This window comes from Melopsittacus undulatus, chromosome 8 (genome assembly GCF_012275295.1).
Source record: "Melopsittacus undulatus isolate bMelUnd1 chromosome 8, bMelUnd1.mat.Z, whole genome shotgun sequence".
Classification (NCBI taxonomy): domain Eukaryota; kingdom Metazoa; phylum Chordata; class Aves; order Psittaciformes; family Psittaculidae; genus Melopsittacus; species Melopsittacus undulatus.
In genome coordinates this window covers 9,398,518-9,419,965 of record NC_047534.1, presented here as the reverse complement: position 1 = coordinate 9,419,965, position 21,448 = coordinate 9,398,518, and the positions used below count along the sequence as shown (strand labels likewise).

General features: G+C 42.9%; 1 protein-coding gene and 1 long non-coding RNA gene across 2 annotated transcripts in view; one reads left to right on the top strand and one right to left on the bottom strand.

The window, feature by feature from the left end:
* XYLT1 (xylosyltransferase 1) overlaps positions 1 to 18,667 on the top strand; it is a 196,505-nt gene extending 177,838 nt beyond the window's left edge. The window contains exons 9-11 of the mRNA XM_034065353.1: positions 2,711 to 2,906; positions 9,638 to 9,971; positions 17,693 to 18,667. Coding sequence (XP_033921244.1) covers positions 2,711 to 2,906; positions 9,638 to 9,971; positions 17,693 to 18,015 — 853 coding nt within the window. The 3' untranslated portion in view covers positions 18,016 to 18,667. The remainder of the gene's footprint in view (positions 1 to 2,710; positions 2,907 to 9,637; positions 9,972 to 17,692) is intronic.
* LOC115945548 (uncharacterized) lies at positions 12,629 to 20,244 on the bottom strand. The gene is made up of 4 exons (XR_004079855.2): positions 20,110 to 20,244; positions 15,570 to 15,721; positions 13,791 to 14,545; positions 12,629 to 13,041 (listed from the first exon to the last, which is right to left on the bottom strand). It is a non-coding gene; the product is annotated as an uncharacterized lncRNA (long non-coding RNA).
* Positions 20,245 to 21,448: the final 1,204 nt, after the last annotated feature.

The window sequence follows — 21,448 nt, the reverse complement described above, 5'->3', positions numbered from 1 at the left end:
AAAGATGTCTGATGCTGTCTACATGCAAAGCAGAGAGGGTTCATCTTTTGACATCTTACTTTACAGTCTATTAATTCCTGATTCGGAATGTATTTTTGGACCCTGCCTTTTTTATCCTAATCGAAGACACACACAGTCTAAGTCAGCAAATACTGAACACACTCCTTGCAGTTTGACGGATGGACTTTGCCCCTCTTGTGTGCTGGAAAGGGAACTAAATGCACCTTGACCTTCCTACTTAGTCATGGAAGTGCTGAGCAATTCCCATTTAGAAAGACATGGCAATAAGTGATTCAGATTCCTATTACAACTCTGCCAGTAAAGGTTACCAGTGCAAAGCAATGAAAGATCAATAATAATTAGATAGAAATAATCACTAGTAGCATGCCTTCCTTATATGAAATAAGGGCAAACCTAAAGAAGTCCTGGGTCATTTGTCCTGCTGAGTGAAGCCAGCAGAGAGTATGGTGGGAGCTATGTATAACCAGGACTGAAATAATTTGCCAATTACTTTTGTGCTTATTCCTTTTGCCAGTGTTCTGATGATGATTTATATCAATAATCAATTCCATTTCTGGGGAGGTTTTCATTGCACAGGAACTCAAGGTGCTTTTCAAGCTTGCCCAGATTATAGATAGGGAAGCCATGTCACCCACTGCTGATTGCAGCTGTCTCCAGGATAAAGTATGGCTCCTTTACAGTAGGCTGGAGCCTCATGAAACAGTGCAGGGAGGAACTGCAAACAGTGATAGTGAGTGGAGGGTTCATTTTCATACCTTCCTAAGTCCCCTCAAAACATAGTGAGTCAGCATCCAGTTTAAGTCACTGAAAGGTGGATAATCCTCAGGTATATGATTCACATCTCTCTTCATACTATGTTGTCTTTCTACGTGTGTGCATATATACACTCCCTCTTTCCCTCTCATGCTCTTGCGTATGTCTAATACAGTAATGGCAGGGAGATACTTGGGCTGAGCACCTTGACAGTATTCCTTTTGCTGTTAGGGCTAAAAACAGCATGAAGTTAGCTGATAGTGCAGCCACCACCCCAGTTCATTTCACACTGCTGCAGGCACTGCGAGGAAAACCTCTATGGCTTCAGATCACATTTGGTGTCAATCCGATGCTGCCACCCGCAGCGGCCCAGGAGGCTGTTGGAAGAGAAGCTGCCTTGCACACTTTTCTAACAGGGCCTCAGAAAGCTGTGCCTCCTGCAGGCTGCTCTGGTACCAAATTAGATTGCTTATCAGCATCGTCAGTAGAAGCCACCTTAATGTGTGATTGAGATTTAATCCATTTCTTCCATCTCTAGACATTTTTACTCACTGCTGCCAAGAGACAATTTACTCAGCCTGTTTCAAGGATGTTGTAAATATTTGCTGCTGCACAGATATAAAACAGGAGGTCTCAGTACTCGGAACAGAAGTCAGATTGTTGCTGGTACTGGCTGCAGAGCTTTGCTGCATATTTGCTCAGTCCATCACTGCTGCCCCTGTTTGTACCCTGTCTTGTGTTTATTTCCCAAGCTCGAGATGTCCTTCTGGGCACTGCTTGTTTCATGTAGTGAAACGTCCTTCTTGGTGAGCTCCTCTTAGTGCCTATGTCTTGCAATGTGGTAACTAGCATGAGGAGTCAGTCTTAGCTGACTGGACTGGGAAGGTGTCATAGTGGCTGGTTTTAAATGCGTTGCAAACACACTTGTTTCACAGTTAATGCCAGTGCTGTAAAATAGGAAAATATTTAATTTTGGAGCTCTGAATAGTGTTTTAAATTATTTATGCATCCATATATTGACAAACATCGTTGAGATGTTTCTGAGACTGCAGCAGACAATCAACCATAAAGGTTTTTGAAACTACAACTACAGTGTCTTTGAATCCGAACCGTAGCTGAAGGCTTCCAGACCTCCTGATGAGAGGTTTTTCCTGTTTGTTTGACCTTTTTTCAGTTTATTTTAATGATGAGAAGAAAACTCCGCAGGAAAAGCAACTTCAAGTTCTTGAGGAATGTGAAGTTTATTTCCTAAAATAAAGGAGACGTAAAATGGGGACCTGGTATCTTTGCTGCAGTGACACCTTACAGAGCACTGCCCTTGGAGAATCGGTTGGGAGTCAGATCTGTATGCAGGCGTTATCTGCCGGGGGCCCAATCTATGCGGAGAACGGAGTGGGACATGAGCTGGCCGTGCCCAGCCGCACAGCACCCTCTGCTGTCCCCAGGCTGCTGCTGTCCCGCAGCAAGCGAGGGGCCCTGCCATGGACTAATCCTGTTGAAGGCAAAACACCCAAAAAGGGATGAAAATGAAAGGGCAGCTGATTTGGAGCGATAGCCACATTTCTTGAGCATCGTTTATCCCAGCCAACAGTGCTGCAGCCCAACAAAGTGTATCTCTGGGTGGCACTTTTTACCCAGAAGAGCTAGTAAGGAAGGGGGGTTTTCTGGCACACAGACATATCTCCTAATGAGCTTCGAGCTGTGAATATGTTCTAAATGAGCATGTATTCTTAGTAACATTTTTGTATGTTTCAGGGTAATCAGGTCAGCCTAAGAATATTTGATAATGTGTCATGAACACATTTGAAATCTCTTAATGTACAGTGGTGAATTTTCTAGTTGAAATGAATGCTTCTTAAACCATTAGCCCCAAGTAAATGGAGATTTCATGTCTCTCTTGTGTAACTGATGAGCATGTGTCTATGCTGTTTTACAGATACTACCCCATGGGCCATCCAGTTTCCGTCCACCTTTACTTCCTTGCTGATCGTTTCCAAGGCTTCCTAATCAGACACCACGCAACCAACCTGGCTGTCAGCAAACTGGAGACTTTGGAAACGTGGGTGATGCCCAAGAAAGTCTTTAAGGTTGCAAGTCCACCAAGTGATTTTGGAAGGTTGCAGTTCTCAGAAGTAAGTATTTGTATCCATGCATGCACAATGTCAGCAGCCTCAGGAGGGGTTGCATACTACTTCAGCAGCCTTTGGAAACTGTGTTTCCATGTGATTTTTAGGTGAGAGTGGCTCTCTAGCATAATGTACATCCTCTTCCTAGAAGGGAATCTCCGTGTTGCCAGTTCTTATCTATGGTCAACATTCACTTTTTATGTTACTGTGTTAGTGAGTTTCCTTACTCCCTCTTGTTTCAAGAACAAACTGAAGGCATTTGATGTTGTAAAAGGCACTCAGTAACTTAAAAATGTTGTGACTGTGATTGTTGTGAGTGCTGTGAAAGATACCTGGGATAAAATGCCGTGTTTCTGCAGTTCCAGATGTGAATGGGGATGTGGGAAGCATTCCTCTGGAGTATACTGAAAAAACCCTCATAAAATTAGCGATAGTCAGGCACCACTGCCACATGTGAGCTGAATACTGATGTTGTAACACGAAAGAGAACATTCTCACAGCAGTGTCTGAGATTTCCCACAAATCCCGTTATTTATTCTGGGAATTTGTCTCAGGATCTGACACAGAGTATAAAAAATGTACCCTCAAATATATCAGGGAAGTTGACCACTAATGGAACCCAACATTTGTGTTCTGGTTTAAGGATGTAACTGTCTGAGCAGTTAATTTCATGATTTTTCTTGTTAAGCCACAAATTTCAATTAAGGTATAAAATTGATTGAACAAATGTGTTCCAGTCATTATGGCTAAGTCCATAAATTACCATCTTCTTGGGCAATTAAGAAATGCCTAGGTAGGATTCAGTGTTTTGGTGTGCATGGCAAATCCATGACACTAATATGCCATTAAGGAGATGAATGGAAAGCGTGTTTCATTTATCAATGTGTCTGATGGTAGGCTTGCCATTTCGTGCAGTGATAAATGGTCATACAAGCTTTAATTCTTGTGATTTGTAGGAGTATTGCTGCTGTTTATTTGGTACTTCTAATCTCACTTTCATTCCAATGCCTGTTCTGGGTCCTTCCTTTGAAAGCAGTCAGCCTGGCAGCAGGAAGAAGGGTTTTTTGCTAATTGTATGATTAAAAGAAATATATTGATCCCAGTATTCTGGAACTCAAATACGTAAAGAGAATATGTCTGAATTAGCATTGAGTTGTAAGGAAGAAACAAACCAGGGACCAGAATTTTACTCACTGGCCCCAGTGCACCTTTTTCCCCCAAACAAACTAGTCCTACAGTAAGCATGAGCCTCATGAACAGATGTCCCAGAGCAGCAGTGCCTGGTGTCAGCCTCCCCTGGCAGGAGAGTGGTCTCATATTGGTGCCTGTTGGCTGCACTGTGCCCACAGCGCTGTGGAGTGTGTCACCCTGCAGGGAGGATCCCCAGATCCCGCGGGACTAATGAGCTGCTCTTCACAGCCTCATAGACCACAGCTGGTCTGTAAAGCAGCCCTGCAGGAGCTGCTGCAGCAGTGAAGCTGTGTGAATGCAAAGCATGGGAAGGATTTAATCACTGGTGAGCTTTTTTCAGGATGAGGAAACATTTTCTTCCATTTGAAGCACAAAAAAGAGATTTGTTGGTCACGTGCTTGTTTTCATAATTTTCTCTCACCTAAACTCTTAAATTGCCCTCTCCTTTCAGAGATTATTCATATTTTAAGAGACCAGAAGGTACAAAGTAAATCATTTAATCATTTCTTAATTGTTTATTTTACTTTCTGTGTTCCCCTGGCCTGCAGGCATCTCTGCCTCTGTGCCAAGTTATTTTCTCAGTTACCCTGGTATAAACCCAGCGTTAACCTCTTCAGTTTCAGTGTGGCTGGAAAGCCTCTGATCTGCTACTGCTTATTGAAATGCCGCTGCTTTGTCGAAGTCCAGCAATTGTAGAAGAAACTTGGCAGCTCAGCTAAGATGAGGGCGTCCATGGTCACAGGTTAAACACCAGAAAAGAAAACTAAGATTCATGCTTACTGGGACATTCAGCTGCTGGTTCTTTAATGACTTTCACCCCATGATCTGGCAGAAATTTAAAGCTGAATGGGGCCCTTGTAGCCGGGAGCTTCCTTCCCTCTCCCGGTTCACACCAACAGGGCCAGCAAGAAGAGCACAAATGTGCTGCATTGAACGTGCTCCTGGGTGTATTTATGACCCTGATGCACAACACTGTAGCAGAGATGACAGGATCTCTCCAATCAGCCCTTCCTGCCCTCTGCCCTTTTGTTTTGCTTCTCAGACTTTGCTTCCCGAGTAGCAGGTTTCCCCATACACCATGTAAAGACAAGTGGGAAAAAAAACTCAGCCGACTGGGTTGCCTGGCAGCTAGTGGGGCCAGTGATAGCCTGTCACTGGCACACAGCTCCTGCACTCTGTGTGAAAGAAAACAAACGTACTGGGGATTCAGGGGAGATGATTTCCATGCATGAAACTCCCACACCTCCTAAAACTGGCTCATGCACAAAGCACACAGTATGTATCCTACCAGCTTGGGTTCATGCAACTTGCACGTGGAGAGCAGAAGATTGATTTGCTGTACGGTACTAAAAGTCTCAGCTCACCGTATATCAGCTGAACGCTAAGTTCATTTCTGGTCTTGTTAAGACTTGTGATTCATCACAGAGAATAAAATAAACTAGGTGGCAAGCAATTAGTGTGCATTGTGTGAACCTAATGGTCCTGTTTGTGGTGAGCAATGAGACACAAACCCATAATCAAGGCATAATTTATCTTGGGAAAATTTTATCTTGGGACTGAACAGAGATAGAAACAGAAGTTTGAAGCCAATGATAGAGTTTCAGCTTTCCAAATGTATCTTGGGCACAGTGCCTGCTCTCAAAGCCCAAAATAATGGTGATTAAAATAATGATGTGGAAAATGTCAGTTTCTGTGCCACATCCCTTCATAATTTATCAGATATTCATTAGTGCTTGAGTCCATTCTATGTTTTGTGTATTCCATTTGAAAGTGAAAGCCTACTTACAGTGTTTTAGGGGGCTATGAAAAATACCGTAGGACCACAGTATCTCTTGGCCTGTAAAACCAGACATCTCGGTACAGGGAGCTCAGCTGTGTAGAACTCAAGGGCAGAAGTATAAACCACTAACTAGTGTTTTAGGTAAAATTCCCTTTGAAATACTGTGCTTCTAAACCCAGCTCGTCCTGTAAGCGATGGGAAGGTGTGTCCCAGCTGGAAACTAGACAGAAAAGGCAGATGTTGTAGATAGATGTGTGCAGCTCCCTCCTGCGCCTTTCCAAAGCTGCCTCTGGTGCACATCCCCAGGCAGGGTCAGCACCTTGTCTGGGTCAGAGCTGTGCTCTGGGTGTGCAGGGTGGTGCATGGTGTTCAGTGCTTTGCCTTTACAATGCTGAGGGCCTACTCTGGGGCAGTATTTTCTCCTTGGTTTTGTGCTGCTGTTGCAATGGACCTGTGCACCCTGACAGGCTCTCATGGGAACTAATTGCCATCAGCATGAGAATTGTCCCTTCCCCTCTTCTCCCGCTCTTTGACTGTAACTTTGGTTTACATTAGGGAATAACATGCCTGCACAAAGCTTAACAATCAGCCAACAATTCTGTACAAGCTCTTCCCCAGAACAACCTTTGCTTTTCTGCAGAACACTAATAAACCTTTGCGCATGTGAACACATCTCAACATCTTTTGTGCAGCCTGGTATTGAGCAATGTCACCTGGAGCATGGGGATTTTAACTTTCTGATTTCTTTTGCCAGGGATGAGAGACTAAAGAGACAAACAGTGAGATGCCAGGGATGAATGTTTAATTTCTGAGGTTGAAGTAAGCTTTCTTCAATGAATTCTTAAGTAAGAAATATTGAATGTGGTGGAAAGTGCTCCCTTACAGGCTTTTCTTTGCTCAGGAGGGTGTATGTTTGTTTCACCAGTTGTGGCTTTATTATTTCCAGGTCCCTTGAGCTCTGGTAGGTGTAACATGGCTGCACTCAATGAGGGTTGTTGGAGTAGATAATAAGATCTGGTCAGGAAATTTTCTTTCTCAGCTTATTTCCATACTTATTCAGTCAGTCTTGTCAGGAGGGTACACACTGACAGCTCCTCCAGGCACTCAATGCTTGGGTCTGATATCTGAGCTACACTGTCTGGTTTGATTATCCGGTGTGCTAGGTGAAACACCTCTGAAATACCAGTGATTCTGCTGTGTTGATTGCAGAGTAGTGGAGAGCTTATTTTGTATCATATTGTGCAGTGTCATAGTCCAGTAAAAAGAATTCATCCGATGACACATGGATTTAGGATGGTCAGGTTTTATTCCACTGGCCTTGTAGCCTTTTGCTTGCAGTCCTCCTGTAATTTGTCTGTCAACCACAGTGATTTATTTAGAAGGCACTGGGGACTGGACAGTTTCCAGTACAGTTATCGGGGTAATAGGCATCAGGTAATTGTTCTGGTTTAGGGATCTGGGGGGATTTTGGCATTATATTGGAACCACTTACTCTCATGAAATGAGATGAAATCTAGAAGAAAAATCTCTGAAGCAAATAAGCTATAATTATTTGTAATGCTCTTAGGAAACCAGGTTCTGACCATGCCTGTGTAAGGTGAAGTTAGGGACAATGACAGCTCTGTGTTGGGGAAATCTTCAATATCCACATATGCTGAAAGAGGGGATCCTGTCTGTGTGTGCATGGGCCTCAGGAGACTGATTGAGAGAATCCATGGTTTCTGTATTGGGAACAAATTGACTGCTAAGTCATCTACACTGTTTGTTTGGAGATTAAGGCCGGAGAAGATCTGGAGAGCTATGAGGCGTTTCACAGAATCCCAAGGGTTGGAAGGGACCTCGAAAGATCATCTAGTCCAACCCCCCTGCGAGAGCAGGGTAACCTAGAGTACATCACACAGGAACTTGTCCAGGCAGGCCTTGAATATGAGGCTTGAATATGAGACTCCACAACCCCCCTGGGCAACCTGTTCCAGTGCTCTGTCACTCTTACAGTAAAGTTCTTCCTGATGTTAACGTGGAACCTCCTATGCTCCAGGTTACACCCATTGCCCCTTGTCCTACCACTGGATATCACTGAAAAAAGCCTAGCTCCATCATCCTGACACCCACCCTTTACATATTTGTAAACACTCATGAGGTCACCCCTCAGTCTCCTCCAAGCTAAAGAGACCCAGCTCCCTCAGCCTCTCCTCATAAGGGGGATGTTCCACTCCCTTAATCATCTTTGTGGCTCTGCGCTGGACTCTTTCAAGCAATTCCCTGTCCTTCTTGAACTGAGGGGCCCAGAACTGGATGCAATATTCCAGATGCGGCCTCACCAAGGCAGAGTAGAGGGGGAGGAGAACCTCTCTTGCCCTACTAACCACACCCTTTCTAATGCACCCTAGGATGCCATTTGCCTTCTTGGCCACAAGGGCACATTGCTGGCTCGTGGTCATCCTCCTATCCACCAGGACCCCCAGGTCCCTTTCCCCTTCACTACTTTCCAGCAGGTCAGCCCCCAACCTGTACTGGTACAGGGGGTTGTTCTTCCCCAGATGCAAGACTCTACACTTGCCCTTGTTTCAGTACAACACTGGCCAAAACATCTGTATGTCTCTCCAAGGAATGATGTCAAATGTTTGCTTGCCAAAACAATCCAAGGGGTTCTCCTGTTCTTCACTTCAGATGAGGTTCCTAAAATCTTGTTGTGTTTGATATTGACCACTATTGATTTTGGATCATGGGAACAGGAACTCGTGGGACAGGCAAGGTGGATGCTTCCTCCGAAAGCAAATATGCAGCCTTCAGTACTGCAGTCCACCGGGTTGCCTTCTTGAGAGTTGATGGAAGTGGTTCATTAACAGTCAGCTTCATAAAGACATGGTAGATACAGTGCTGGGATAGTAAAGAGTCTTTCAGTTCACCAAAGAAGGCCAGTTACTACATTTTATGCTATCTGTTCAGAGATGTGTATTTTCAGTAGTGCACAAGTGTTAATGGCAACAGCTTGTGGTTTGTATCATCCTGTGGGTTAACATTAAAATTCAAATAAAGAGCATTGAAATACAAAAGCTGCTAGGAAATAAAGGTCCATTAAATATTTACACTTGATTGTGAATCAGCTGCTTTACTGTTAGTTAGTGAATAAACAAAAAAACAATGTCACTATTATGACAGTAAAAAAAGAGTTTACCAGAAATAACTTCCCACATCAGGCAGGAAGGGAGTGCAATGGCACATCAATGGATAGATCATAGTAAAGGATCTGATGTGACTTGTCCTGAAGTCCACAAAAGCCTTTTCCTTGGTTTTAGCAGTAACTGTGTAGGTCTCTATTGCAGGCTCCATCTCTCAAGGTATAATATATACCATTTTCATAACCTGGTAGGTGATGGGGTATCATTTTTTCTGTGCACAGCCTGCGTTCTGTCACTAGTCTTGGTCATTTATTCGACTGCTTCCATGTGGAGGAAAAGGAGAGCTGATATAACATGTTATATCACACTTAAGACAAAGAAAACCTTTATGTCAATCAAAAGTGGACACTTGGCCCCCAAAATAAGCCTTGCAATCAAGGTTGTCTCACAATTTGTGTACACACTGTGATCATAGGTCATGTTGCTGTCAGCCTTTATACGTATGTGTAACTCATGTCATTAAAGAGGTACTTGTGTGTCTTGAGATACTTGTGTGTCTTGAGAGCCCTTATTTGACCTAAGCATCTAGAGGCTTACAGAGATTATTTAAGATTGCTTACCAGCAATGTGGTCTTTGATTTCAGATTGGCACTGAATGGGACGCCAAGGAGAGGCTTTTCCGGAATTTTGGAGGACTCCTCGGCCCAACAGATGAGCCAGTTGGGATGCAGAAATGGGGAAAAGGCCCCAATGTCACCGTTACTGTAATTTGGGTGGACCCCGTTAATGTAATTGCAGCAACGTATGATATTCTGATTGAGTCCAGTGCCGAATTTACTCACTACAAACCTCCTTTGAATTTGCCCCTGCGACCCGGTGTTTGGACGATAAAAATTCTGCACCACTGGGTACAGGTAGCTGAAACCAAATTCCTTGTTACTCCTCTCACCTTCTCTAACCAGCAACCTATCAAGCAAGGTAAGTTTTATTTGGTACATGAACAATACAGTTCTTCTGTCTGTATTCACTGTAAGTGTGGCTGTTAAAAATGAAGTAGCACTGTATTGGAAAAGGAGAAAAGAAAGGAAATTTATAGATACTAAATCAGAAAAAATTGTTGCAGTAAGACAAGGCACAGACTGTATCTAGTCTGTAAAACACAGCCACTTTGAACAAAAGGCTATTTTTATCTTTTAAATATGCACAGTTCCAAATCCAGAGAACTTCAGACTCTCAATAATCTAACAGCTATTAGAAACAGAAAGAAAAATGGACCTTTGCTGCTTTTTATTCACATTTGCTCTAAAGAGTTACAGACGTTGAAACTGTTATCTTGACAAAATCTGTGTTTAACGATAAAAGCATTAATACACAAAATGCTGAATTAGAAGCAATCACCCTTGGCCAGAGCTCACCTGACACATTATCAGGTGCAGGCCCGATACCTGCCAAAACCTATTCAGCACATGCCAAGCAGCTGTGTTACAGAAATACCTATGGATACCATGATCCCGGTAAGTTATCAGACCCACACTGACACGTTTTCAGAAAGCAACCATTTCCTCCCCTGCCACAGCAGCCATCAGCCATCCAGGTCGTTCCTGGGCTGCTCATGTCTGCAGGCTCCCAGCAGCAGTGCACAGTGGCACAGGCGCTGCCAAGTGCTTCGGTCTTCAGCCAGTGCTGAGGACACTGGGACAAGAGAGAATGCTTTGTAGCCACACCTGTTTTCTTACTCAGTAAGATCAAAACAAGTTTGTTGCTATGAATATCTTTACTATTCTTCTGAGAGTGCTTCCATCTGTCCAGTATTAATATTCGTAAATTTAGACATCTTAAATTTGCTCGATCCATCAATGATCCTATTAATGTTTCAGAAGTTTTTCTTCCTGACAAGGAGGCAAATAAACTGAGTCAGGCACTTACCTTTCAGCACAACGTGCTGCTTCTGTAATGCAAACAGCACCAGACAACTGCTGAGAGCTAATGCAGCCCTTATCTTGCTCAACAGGAGCTTGATTCTACACATCTCAGCAGAAGAGCTAACGTACTGATTTCTTCTTCTGACATTTGGTGGCATCATTTCTTAAGCAGAAACTAAACCATCAACAACCTGCTGCTGTTATTAGCTAATAGGCAATGATAAATTGTAAAGAAGCACCATGTGTGGATGGAATACATTTTTAAAGTTCAAACTTCAACCTACTTCTAAACACAGCTGCTACTGGCTGGAAATTAATGACTTCCATGTTCTTTTGTGATTTAACAATTAAGGCATAAATTCGATGGAAAATGTGGCATGTAGCCAGCAGCCTTGCTGCCTTTCCCTGTAATGTGAGAGCCCAATGGCAGTTAGGCGTATCTCAGACTTGACCATGAGCCCACACTTTATGGTGTAAGGCAAAACTCCCTCTGCTTCAAACTCTGAATTTCCATGTTGCCCATTGATAAACTGGGAGAAGATAAGCCCCGTATGTTTTGTTCAAGAGCCCTGTTCATTCATACGGTAACTAGATTCTACTGCAGGAATGAAATACAAAGCTTGGGAACAATACTACCTAGGAACAAGCCACAGGAGTGATTTGCTACTGGTGATGTGATGCATAATCGCCAGATGTCTGAGGCATGAAGGTAAAGAAGAAAATTAATTACAGGGGCAGACAGTGACACTCCACTGTAGTTAGAATTGTATTTACAATGCAAATTCTCATTGTTGGGGTTTTTGAAGGCTTCTGTCTCAGTGACGCTACTGTGCTCTGTGCAGGCAGTTGTCTTTTAGCTTTGATTTCCAGCTTTTGTCATTTTGTTATCACTTTATTATTTAAATATAGTTTCCTCTGCCAAATAAAGGTATTGTGGGAATATGACAGAAGAATTAGACTTCTGAAAGAACAGTTTGTTACTGTTGTAAACAATGCAAAAGCTGCCAAAAATCTTGTAAAATGAAGGAATAGTATTATTTCCTTGTCTTAACAATGCAAAAAAACCCATGCATCAGACTTAGCCAGGAGCTGTCAGCAGAGGGGGAATGTGTTTTAGTAGGGATTTCTTTAACATGTTATTCTTCCAATCGTCCTCTCTCACTGCACAGCCCCCCTCCAGTAAAAAAAAAAGAGGAGAAAGACCAAGCTATAGCTCTTGTCAGAAAGATTACCCTGAAAAGTAATTTGCTACTCCAGAAGCTTTCTGAATGACTGATACATTTCCTACCATTTTGCATGTCATTTGTTTGATAATGATTTGTCCTGCTCTGTCTCATGGACTCCAAATGTAGAAACTGGAGCCCATGCAGCTACACACATAAAAATGTGTTCACAGTCTTGTGATTTTTTTGTGTCATTCTAAAAAGCACTTTCACAAACGTGGCAGTGGCACAGCTGCCACTAAAGTCTTATCTCTTGAGAGTATGGACATGACAACAATCTCTGTTTCCTAAATCATTACTTACCTACACATCATTTCAACAAATCAAGGAAAAATTGCATCACAAAGGGAGCCACTCGCCTGTCTTTTGAATACTCAAAGTGAAACATGTTTGTTCCTGTATCATGACTCTCAAAATTCATTATTACAATTTAGAATTACCAGCAAAGATGTTTTGTTTATCAGTTTATTAAAACCAGAATACGGAGCCAGTTTATTCATTTTTCTATTCCTATTTATGTATTAATTTTGGTCTCAAGTCCCTGCAAAGGGAAATCAAGAACAAGTTTTTTCTTTGATACTGTGTCCAGATGTGCGTAACTAACAGAATGTGAATTGGTTTAGAAACATAGATTCATTGACCTTTTCAAAACCTGGATCTATAAGAGATCAGATCTTACATGGAATTACTGAGTAGGCTGGGAGGTTTGGGGTTATTTCCACTGTAAACAATGCTTCCAAAGCTATTTCAGTGGAACGTCTGTAATCTAAAGTTACTTATTCTTTCTTGCTCCTCTTCCCCCTCCAGTCATCCAAATCTACATCTTTTCTCTGGTTTGAGTTGTGTCACTGATCAGCTCTGCCTCCAGCAGATCCTCTGGCTTGAGGGTGCCTTCAAGTTTGCCTGGGTGGAGAAAGAAAAAAACAAAAGGAAAATTAAATGAATTTGTGAGATAAATCATTTGGAGACTCAGGTTCACTTGCTCCACCAGTCTCTCTTTCCCCCTACGTCCTGCACAGCCAGATTCTCTTTTATTCTTCTTCTAAGTGGCAATTTTAAGTTTCTCACCATATGGCTGGGTGTGTTAGAGCCAAGTCCTCTGTGCTTATTGTAAGGACATGGGAGGACAAGCAGGGTGCCCTAGGATTAACGTGTGCCAAGATGGAGAAGGAGCATAATGTGGAGGACACAAAACAGTGAGATCAGTAGATCACTAGCAGTGATAATGGACAGGAATGGAGGTTTCTTGCTGTCAGCTTTAGGCAGCCTGAATTTAAGCACAGTTTGGAGATGAGACCAGATGTCCAGGTCCCCTGTGTAGGGACTGGAGAAGCAGAGCCAAAGAACAGGTATAATTAAGAGCATTTAGCCATAACGTCACAGACTGTAGTCCAAGGTACCAGGTAGATTTTAATTCCTAAGAAAACACCATCCCAATTTCCCACCCTTTTGTTCTCTACAAAGTTGACGTGAAGCAGCCATGATCACACACACATCTGATCACACATACATCTCCTAGGGGCACTAAAAAGGGGCAGAGAAAAAGCCAAAGCAATTTAATTTTTAAATTTGAGTTTATATTCATGCCAAAGTTTCCACAGTGCTCTCCCAGTTAGAGTGACAGTAATGCATGTATGTGCAATGTATAGTACCTGTTTTATTAAAGCTGAATAGATTACTGTGAGCCAGTGGGCAGATTCACTTCTGGGGTAGAAAAAGCCCTAATCCTCAACCTGATAATAAACCCAGGAATGAAAATAAGTAAGTAAATGAATGAATAAAAGCCTTCTTCCTTCAAACAAGGAGGGCAGTAAAGAAAACCATCCTCCTTTTTTGCCTCAAGAGAGACCTTTCCTGTTCAGTTCCTAGCTTGATCACATGCCCTGGACATGAGGCTTCTGATCTCTGCTGCTCCACAGCAGGCCAGGGACCTTAACCACCAGCTTCTGGTCCCTCTACCCTCTAGCTGCAGCCACCTCTTTGAAAGGGTTGTCTGCATCAGCAGACATACCACAATGCAAGCACACATCTCAAAGGCCTTTTAACCTAATCCATATTTATAGATCATCTTAATTAAGTATATACTGGGAAACCTTTGTTTTGCCTTTGGTTGTTTGCAGTGGCTCAATCAATTCTAATTGCATCTATACAGATTATAAAGTGGGTGGCAACATGTGTCAGAACTGCTGTGATTTCTTTAAGTTAACCAGAGGTAACATGACATGTTCTTGATAAATGCAGCAATAGCAGCAGGCAAGTGCAGGACTGCAGCAGTATAGACATGCCCTGGAATCGTCATTCCAAGAAAAACCCTGAAGACGGGGATTTGCTTTGCAATTTAGTTCAGATCCAGTTGACAAGGAGTCGATTAGGTTCACAATGAGCAAATGCAGCACTGTCTTGTTTGCTGCAAGAGAAAACAAACAAAATGTCAATAAAAAATTACCTGTTTGCCAGAGGGTTTCAGCACAATTCAAGTAAGGTAATAGAGCTGTACATTCTGTGCTGCTTTAAAGAAACCACAGGTCTAGTGCCTTCATGTGTACCGAGGTAACCACATTTTTCATTCCTTAGCCCACTCTCTGTCTAAACTCATTTGTTTTTTTCTGCAAGATGAAGAGCAAACCCACACAGAAGTGCTGATACCCCAGCATGTGTGGCTGACTATAGGCTGTGTATATAGCCCAAAGAAGTTACAGCAGAAGTCAGTTGAGAAATGAAGTGCCCTCTCAGAGTGAAAAGCAAACAAAAGTGGGGGACAGGAATAACTTTTTTTTTAGGAAAACCCAGTAATTAAGTTAGTCATGATTATATCTCTCTCATTTTTCCTTTAATGCAAAGAGGAATAGGCCACATCTGCCATGGCTTGGATAAACTGCATCCTCCTTGCTTTCTTCTGACAACTTTTTAGCACAGACTTGGAGGCTCCAGGAGAGGGTTCTGGGTTGAATCCTCAGCTTTTCCAGTTGATAGTACACATAGCTCTGCATTCATATTGTTGTTACCCAGCTCTTTGTAGGACATACAGACACCTAACTTGGAACGTTCATTCTGCTGTGGGCCAAACAATCTCCCAGCAGTACATTGTCAGGGTTTCATCACATAGGAGAACCATGTGGGCAATGGTACCCTGTAACGCACTGGAAGCCACAGTGTTTTGTTCCCATTAGTACTGTCCTCAGCACTCTTGTGTTTTCCTATCTGCTAATATTTGTGTGTGGCTTTTCAAAAACGTTTCTCAGTCCCATTTCACTCTCTTGTACCCGCTGCAGGCCTTTGCAGCACAGCCAGGTCTGGAGCAGAACACGGCGGTCACTTAGTGGTGCTGAACACAGCAGTGGTGTGTTGGGAGAAGCGCAGGGTGTCTGGCACAATTACAGCAATAGCAGAGAGGAGGAATTTGAATGTGATGAAGATGCTGAGGTTATCACCTTTAGCAAAAGCAGCCTACTGATCTTAAGGAACACAGATTCAGAGATGATGATCTTCCACTGCATTGCCAAGCACTGGGTAGTTTCTGTAGGTTTCATTCCTTCCAGTCCTGATAATCCACCAAGTCCTGAAGCATGGGACATGTGTGAGGCTGAGCCAGAGAGAAGAACAACTTCCATTTCATCCTGTTATTTGTCTGGAAAAAGATCTCTTGTTTTATGCAATAAACACATGCACAACAGGCTGTAATTCAACAACCTCTCTGAATTGCCTGTTTCAATCAGATAATCCTGCTAGCAATGCCAACTCTTGTTTGGGGATTTTTACTTAGAATGTTCCTATTTAATTAATATGTTGACAAACAATCTTCCATATTTAATTGCTTCCAAAGGAGGAAATTTAATCGTGTGGACTTGTTCTGTTTCTTAAACTGCAGTGCTCTGGCAGAGCATACTTCTGACACATGTGCATGGAATAAACTCAATTTGACTAGAGGTTATTGTGGGTATTTACCATTTAGAATAAAAAGAGGGGATTAGAGGAATGTAGAACAGTTAGGTAAGTGATGCATAATGGTGATGGCAATATGCTGAACTAATTGAATTGGGGTTTTGAAGTAATGGACTTGCACAGTATTTGACATTAAAGACTTTGCAAATTTAACAGCAAAACTTCAATTAAATGTCCCCTTTCCCTCTAAATAAATGTACTAATTTATTGCCAGTGCTTGAGATGCTGACCTCTGCATGGAAGAAAGGGCTCAGTGTCAGGCTGCAATGCGAGCAGCAAGGACATGTGGAAGGAATTGTAGCTGTGAATATGTAATTCCTGGCCCCTAAATGCTATCTGAGCACGGTGACTTTCCTAGCCTGGAGCGCCCTAAATGGGCCCATTTTGTGTTCTAGACAGTGTGTATGTTGGCAGAGGTGAACTTGTCCTCTGTGCTGCCAGAGCAAGGATGCTGGGGAAGTCAGCTCAAAACAGAAAGAAATGGTTGAACATTTACTCCCAGGAGGCACCCAGTCCCACACTGATTTTGTGAGCAGCCCCTTGGTGCACTCACAGACCTGAAGAAGTCAGCCAGCCTTAGAGGAGAGCAATCTGACCCACTGTGTCCAATTGAGTTGTTTGAAGGCGTTAGCACAGCCTGTCAATGATTTTTACTGCAGTATTACATTAATGGGGCAATGTTTTGCATTTTGCTGAGCTAGAAGAGTTACTGTAAGGAAAGCAACCACAATGCAAAGGAAAGCGTCATTAGGAAATGGTTGTGATCCATTATTTGGACAAGAGCTTGAAATAGAATTGTCATGACAGAATACATCCCCTGCGAGACTGGAGCACTTTGAGGAATGATGCTGGGTCTACAAATACTTCATTATGGGTCAAGTCTGTCCAAAGTCATGGTGGTGTCCTTCCTGTGACAGGAATGGCACCACCTGGTTTCTGAGAGCCAACTGAGCTAACAAATACTGTGACTTTCCACAGCAGGGCAAAATTCATCAGTTTAGAATCAAAACTAGGCTGAGATCTTTGATCCTAGACAAACCAATGACAGCACTTGCAGGTCTGGTGAGGGTCTGCAGCCTTCTCACACTGAGCATCCTAGAACTGTTCCCTAATTTTAAAGCACAGCCTTCCCTGGGTGTCCACAGGGTGACTTCCCAGGCTTGTTTTGTGGTGAAACAGGAAAAATTAGTTTCTCCTGAATGCAAAATGGGTTTATCCCAAAGAGCTGCACATTGATCATCCTTGAGATACAGACAGGGACTTATAGCTGAGATGCCCTTGAGGTGGGCCTGCTGTCTTGTGCTGTGCAGAACAGCTCTGGGCACGCTGGTTGTATGTGATTGTAATAAGGACAATGCTGCTTTCAGCCTCTGTGCTAACAGTGTTGCAGGGTTAGCATCACATGAGTTCCCTAACTCATAGTGGTGACCACAAGCTGAAGAGCTGAGCACAGCCAGTCATCCTCAGGATGCAGGGTGTCTTCCATGCTGGGGAAATGGACTGTAGCACACTACTAACTGTTGCTTTTCTGTTTACTGTACCATTAGATGCTGAAGGATTGGAGGTTTGTGTTTTAATGCACTAACTTTTGGGTTTCTTTCTGCTTTTCCAGAGGAAGCCATGAAGTATCACAGCGGGCCTCCAAAGAATGCATACATGGAGCAAAGCTTCCAGGGCTTGAACCCCGTCCTGAATATCCCCATCAATGCTGCCCACGTGGACCAGGCCAAGAGGAACGCAGGGCTGGTGGGCGCTCGGCTGGAAGCCTGGGTGGACTCTCTGGTGGGCAGCATCTGGTCAGCCGTGGACATCTGCAGCACTGGCCCCACTGCATGCCCAGTCATGCAGGGCTGTGCTCAGACAGCCTGGAGCTCCCTGAGCCCGGACCCCAAATCTGAGCTGGGCCCCGTTAAACCTGATGGTCGCTTGAGGTAGCATCTGGTACGCAGTCCTCCGGCATAGGATTTTAAAAGGGAATTTAACCTTGCTCGTATGTGAATCTCGCACCACATTTCAGCAATCTAAGGGAACATTTTACATTTTTGTTACTTACTGCAATATAATTCATTTAAGAAAGAAAAAAAAAAGAGTTCTGACAAGGCCTTTGGCACTGCCCTCTCCATCAGCAGTGGGAGCAGCTCTGCTTCTCCTGCGGGTCCTCCTGGCCTGTGGGGGCCTGGCTGCACCCACTGCCTCTGCGGGTTTCCAAGCTAACACCAAGCAATGGAGAGGGCAGTGAAGGAGCAGCTGCTAACAGTGGCTTTTAAGAATAAATTTGTCTGTACCTCTGCTGTTTCACAGGCTTTCCTTATTTTGCTACCATGAATAAATCACAGCAAAATCCCCTTCTGCTTACACTGGGGAGGTTGGTTACTGCAGGCTAGAGCCTGTATGGCCACGTTACCTCACAGAGCCTGGATTAATTATGGTACACCCTCACTCTTTTTTCTTCAATAACACAAAGTGATTCTGGGCTCAGCTACTGTCTGTTATCCTAGTTAGAGAAAATGAGCAAAAGCAGAAACTGTCAGATTACAGAGATTTTTGAGATTAATTTCATGATAAACTCTAAATGGACCCAGTGTATTGCTGTATTAGTCTTCTGTGTCTCATGCAGTCAGGTTCGGGTTCTGCATACTAACAGTATTAAAGAACAAAGAAGCATTTTGGATTTCAGCCCTTTCAGATCTGCAGGGTTTTTCTAAGGCCACCAGTACCTGAGCATTTTTGCAGACTTGCAGTGTGTCTGTGTAGGTTGGGGTTGGCTGTGATGTGTCTGCTCACACCCTTTGCTGATTCTGCCTGTGAGCTGAGCTGAGTTTTCTTTTGGGCAGTGGAGTGGCACAGAACCAGTAAAATGGTAAAACTGGAGCCTAAATCTACCACATGTTCCTTCCCTGGGTTGAGTATTGCCTAAGTCTTAACACTAATTCCCTCCCATGATCTCAGATCTGGAAGGCTCTTCATGACAAAGGGTCCTTCGAGGCTTGTGCAGAACATCTGAAAGGCTGTGCAGGATGTGGGTTCCTGACTGAAGCCATGAGCTGAAAGGGAAGGAGAGCAACACCATGTTTCTGAGTGCAGTTACTTTATGCTGTCAACAAAGTACCCTTGCTTGTCTTCAGAATTCCTAGCAGGCTGCATCCTGTTTTAAACTAGGCATGTTTTGCATCATTTTAAGCAGCATTTTCTACAGTAGGAAAAAAATTATTTATATTCCAATAGCTTTTCAAAATGTAGGTTCATCTCCAACTAATGCATTTTACAATAGCATAAAACATGCACTTTGTTGTTGTTGCTGTGGTAATCTCTTGTGAACAACATAACCTGAAAAGGCTATTAAAAGCTCTTGGGTTTTAAGAAAAAAATCCTGTTGATGTAATTAAGGTATCTATTTACCCTTCTATGTGTATGGCTGACTTTCTGCTGATGAGAGTTAAGCATCCACATCAGGAGGGAAATAGACCCTTAAATCATTCCGTAATCGCATCTCACAGAAAGGTTGAATTCCCTTTTAAACAACAGTTGCAAGATGACCATAACACACAGACCCCAGTGGCTTGTAGTGTCTCTCTCCGTCGTATTGGTTTAAAGCTACTTGCAGTTTGCTTTGGACTTGAAATTGCAGTGTCAGCTGTGCTGGCATTAAGGCAGAGCATTGAAATGTTTATCTGGCACAAAAATGGATGCATAGAAGGAACAATTTAGGTATTTATTATTTATGTTTTAGTCAATGACTAATTAGTAGGTGCTGCTTTTGCAGCTTGAAGATTATGTTATCTTACTAACTGAAGCTGCCTTTATTAAAAAAAGGCCTTCCTCCCCTCACACCTCCCTTCCTTTATTTGTCTTGATCTTGACAGGCACGAGCGCTATAGTTTTAGGAAAGCCTGTAGCAGTGAGAGCGGGATGAAATATTTCAGTGAAGATGATAATGTTCCAGCTTTTCAACGATCTCTAGAGGCAAGCATGTGTAAAACCAGGGTTGCCAACAGGTTTATAGAATAGAAACACAGCATTATTACTTACTCAGTAGGGTTTTTTAACAGTGTTTGTTTTTAAGCTAACATTCCTTCACGAAGTTCAAATTTTCTGGGGACTTCCAATCCTCACTGTGAAATCTAGGGCTTTAGTCACACTGATGCAATGGCAACTGCACGGATCAAGCCCTGCAGATTAAATGAAGAACATGGTATTTAGGGCACACAATAAAATTCATTAATGATCCCATCGGTCGGTAATTGTTCAGTTTTTACCTCAATAAAACTGCTGAGGTAGCTGCAAAATCTCCAGTCTTGCACATGAGCATATGTACAAGGATGCGCCCACACACAGGCATGCAGATAACTTGGGGTTTTTAAATATGATCCTTTTTTTATTCTTACGCAGCAATGTTTTTAAGTAAGTGCTTCATTGGTAAGTTTTCATTATTAACTAGACCAAGCAGATGGTGGCAACATCTAGCTTTTACAGCTAGAAGAAAATCTGCCACTTTTGTAATCTAAAATGTAAGGTGCGAATTATTTTGGTTTAGTACAAAAAAGGGAAAGAAGACAAATGGTTGCTGATATATCTGTTGATGTTCTATGGCAGGTTTTAAATATCTCACAACAAGATTTATTTTAGTTTATTTTCTGAAAGACAAAAAGCATCTCAACAAAAGTTGTGTAGCAAGCTGGCAATCCCAGTTATTTTGTGATGTAAAACTGAACTGATCCTGCAGTCCTTTCTCAAGCACAGCTTCCACAGAGTGCTGGTGCTGAGTAAGGACTTCAGAATCAAGTCCCACATAAACAAAAGGTGTGACAGTATGTTATGAGTAAATACTGTCTGTGTGTGAGGCCATCAAAGGCTGAGCTGCCATTTCTGGAACATCTTCTGGGGGCAGTGTCAAGTTTTGGACCTAAACAACCTTTACTATAGCTATTAATATACAGACACAGATGCATAAGCTATATACAGGCCACTGTGTCTGAGTTATTGTAGTTGTGAAGAAAAACCATGGAAAGCAAGATTCTTTGCATCAGGAATCAGAGCTTGCTCCAAGCTGATGCTGTGGTAGCTAGTGCTGCTAAGACTGATGTCGTGCTTAGTGGCTTTTCTGGTTCTGAAATGGCAGGCACTTGGAGCCTGTGACAAATATTATATATTGTTAGAAGAGAATAACTTCACAGATCTTACATTTGGTGAAAAGGAGAATTCAGAGCAGGGACCCACAGTTTGTACAAAACGAGCAAGTCAGGCATCTTCATTTGAATGTGCAAGTATTATTTTCCAATCACCCTGGCTGGTCCCTGCTGAACAGGACTCCAGCTGATCAGCTTTGTTCAAAATCCCTTCCTGTGGGAGAGGGTTGTAGTTCCATATG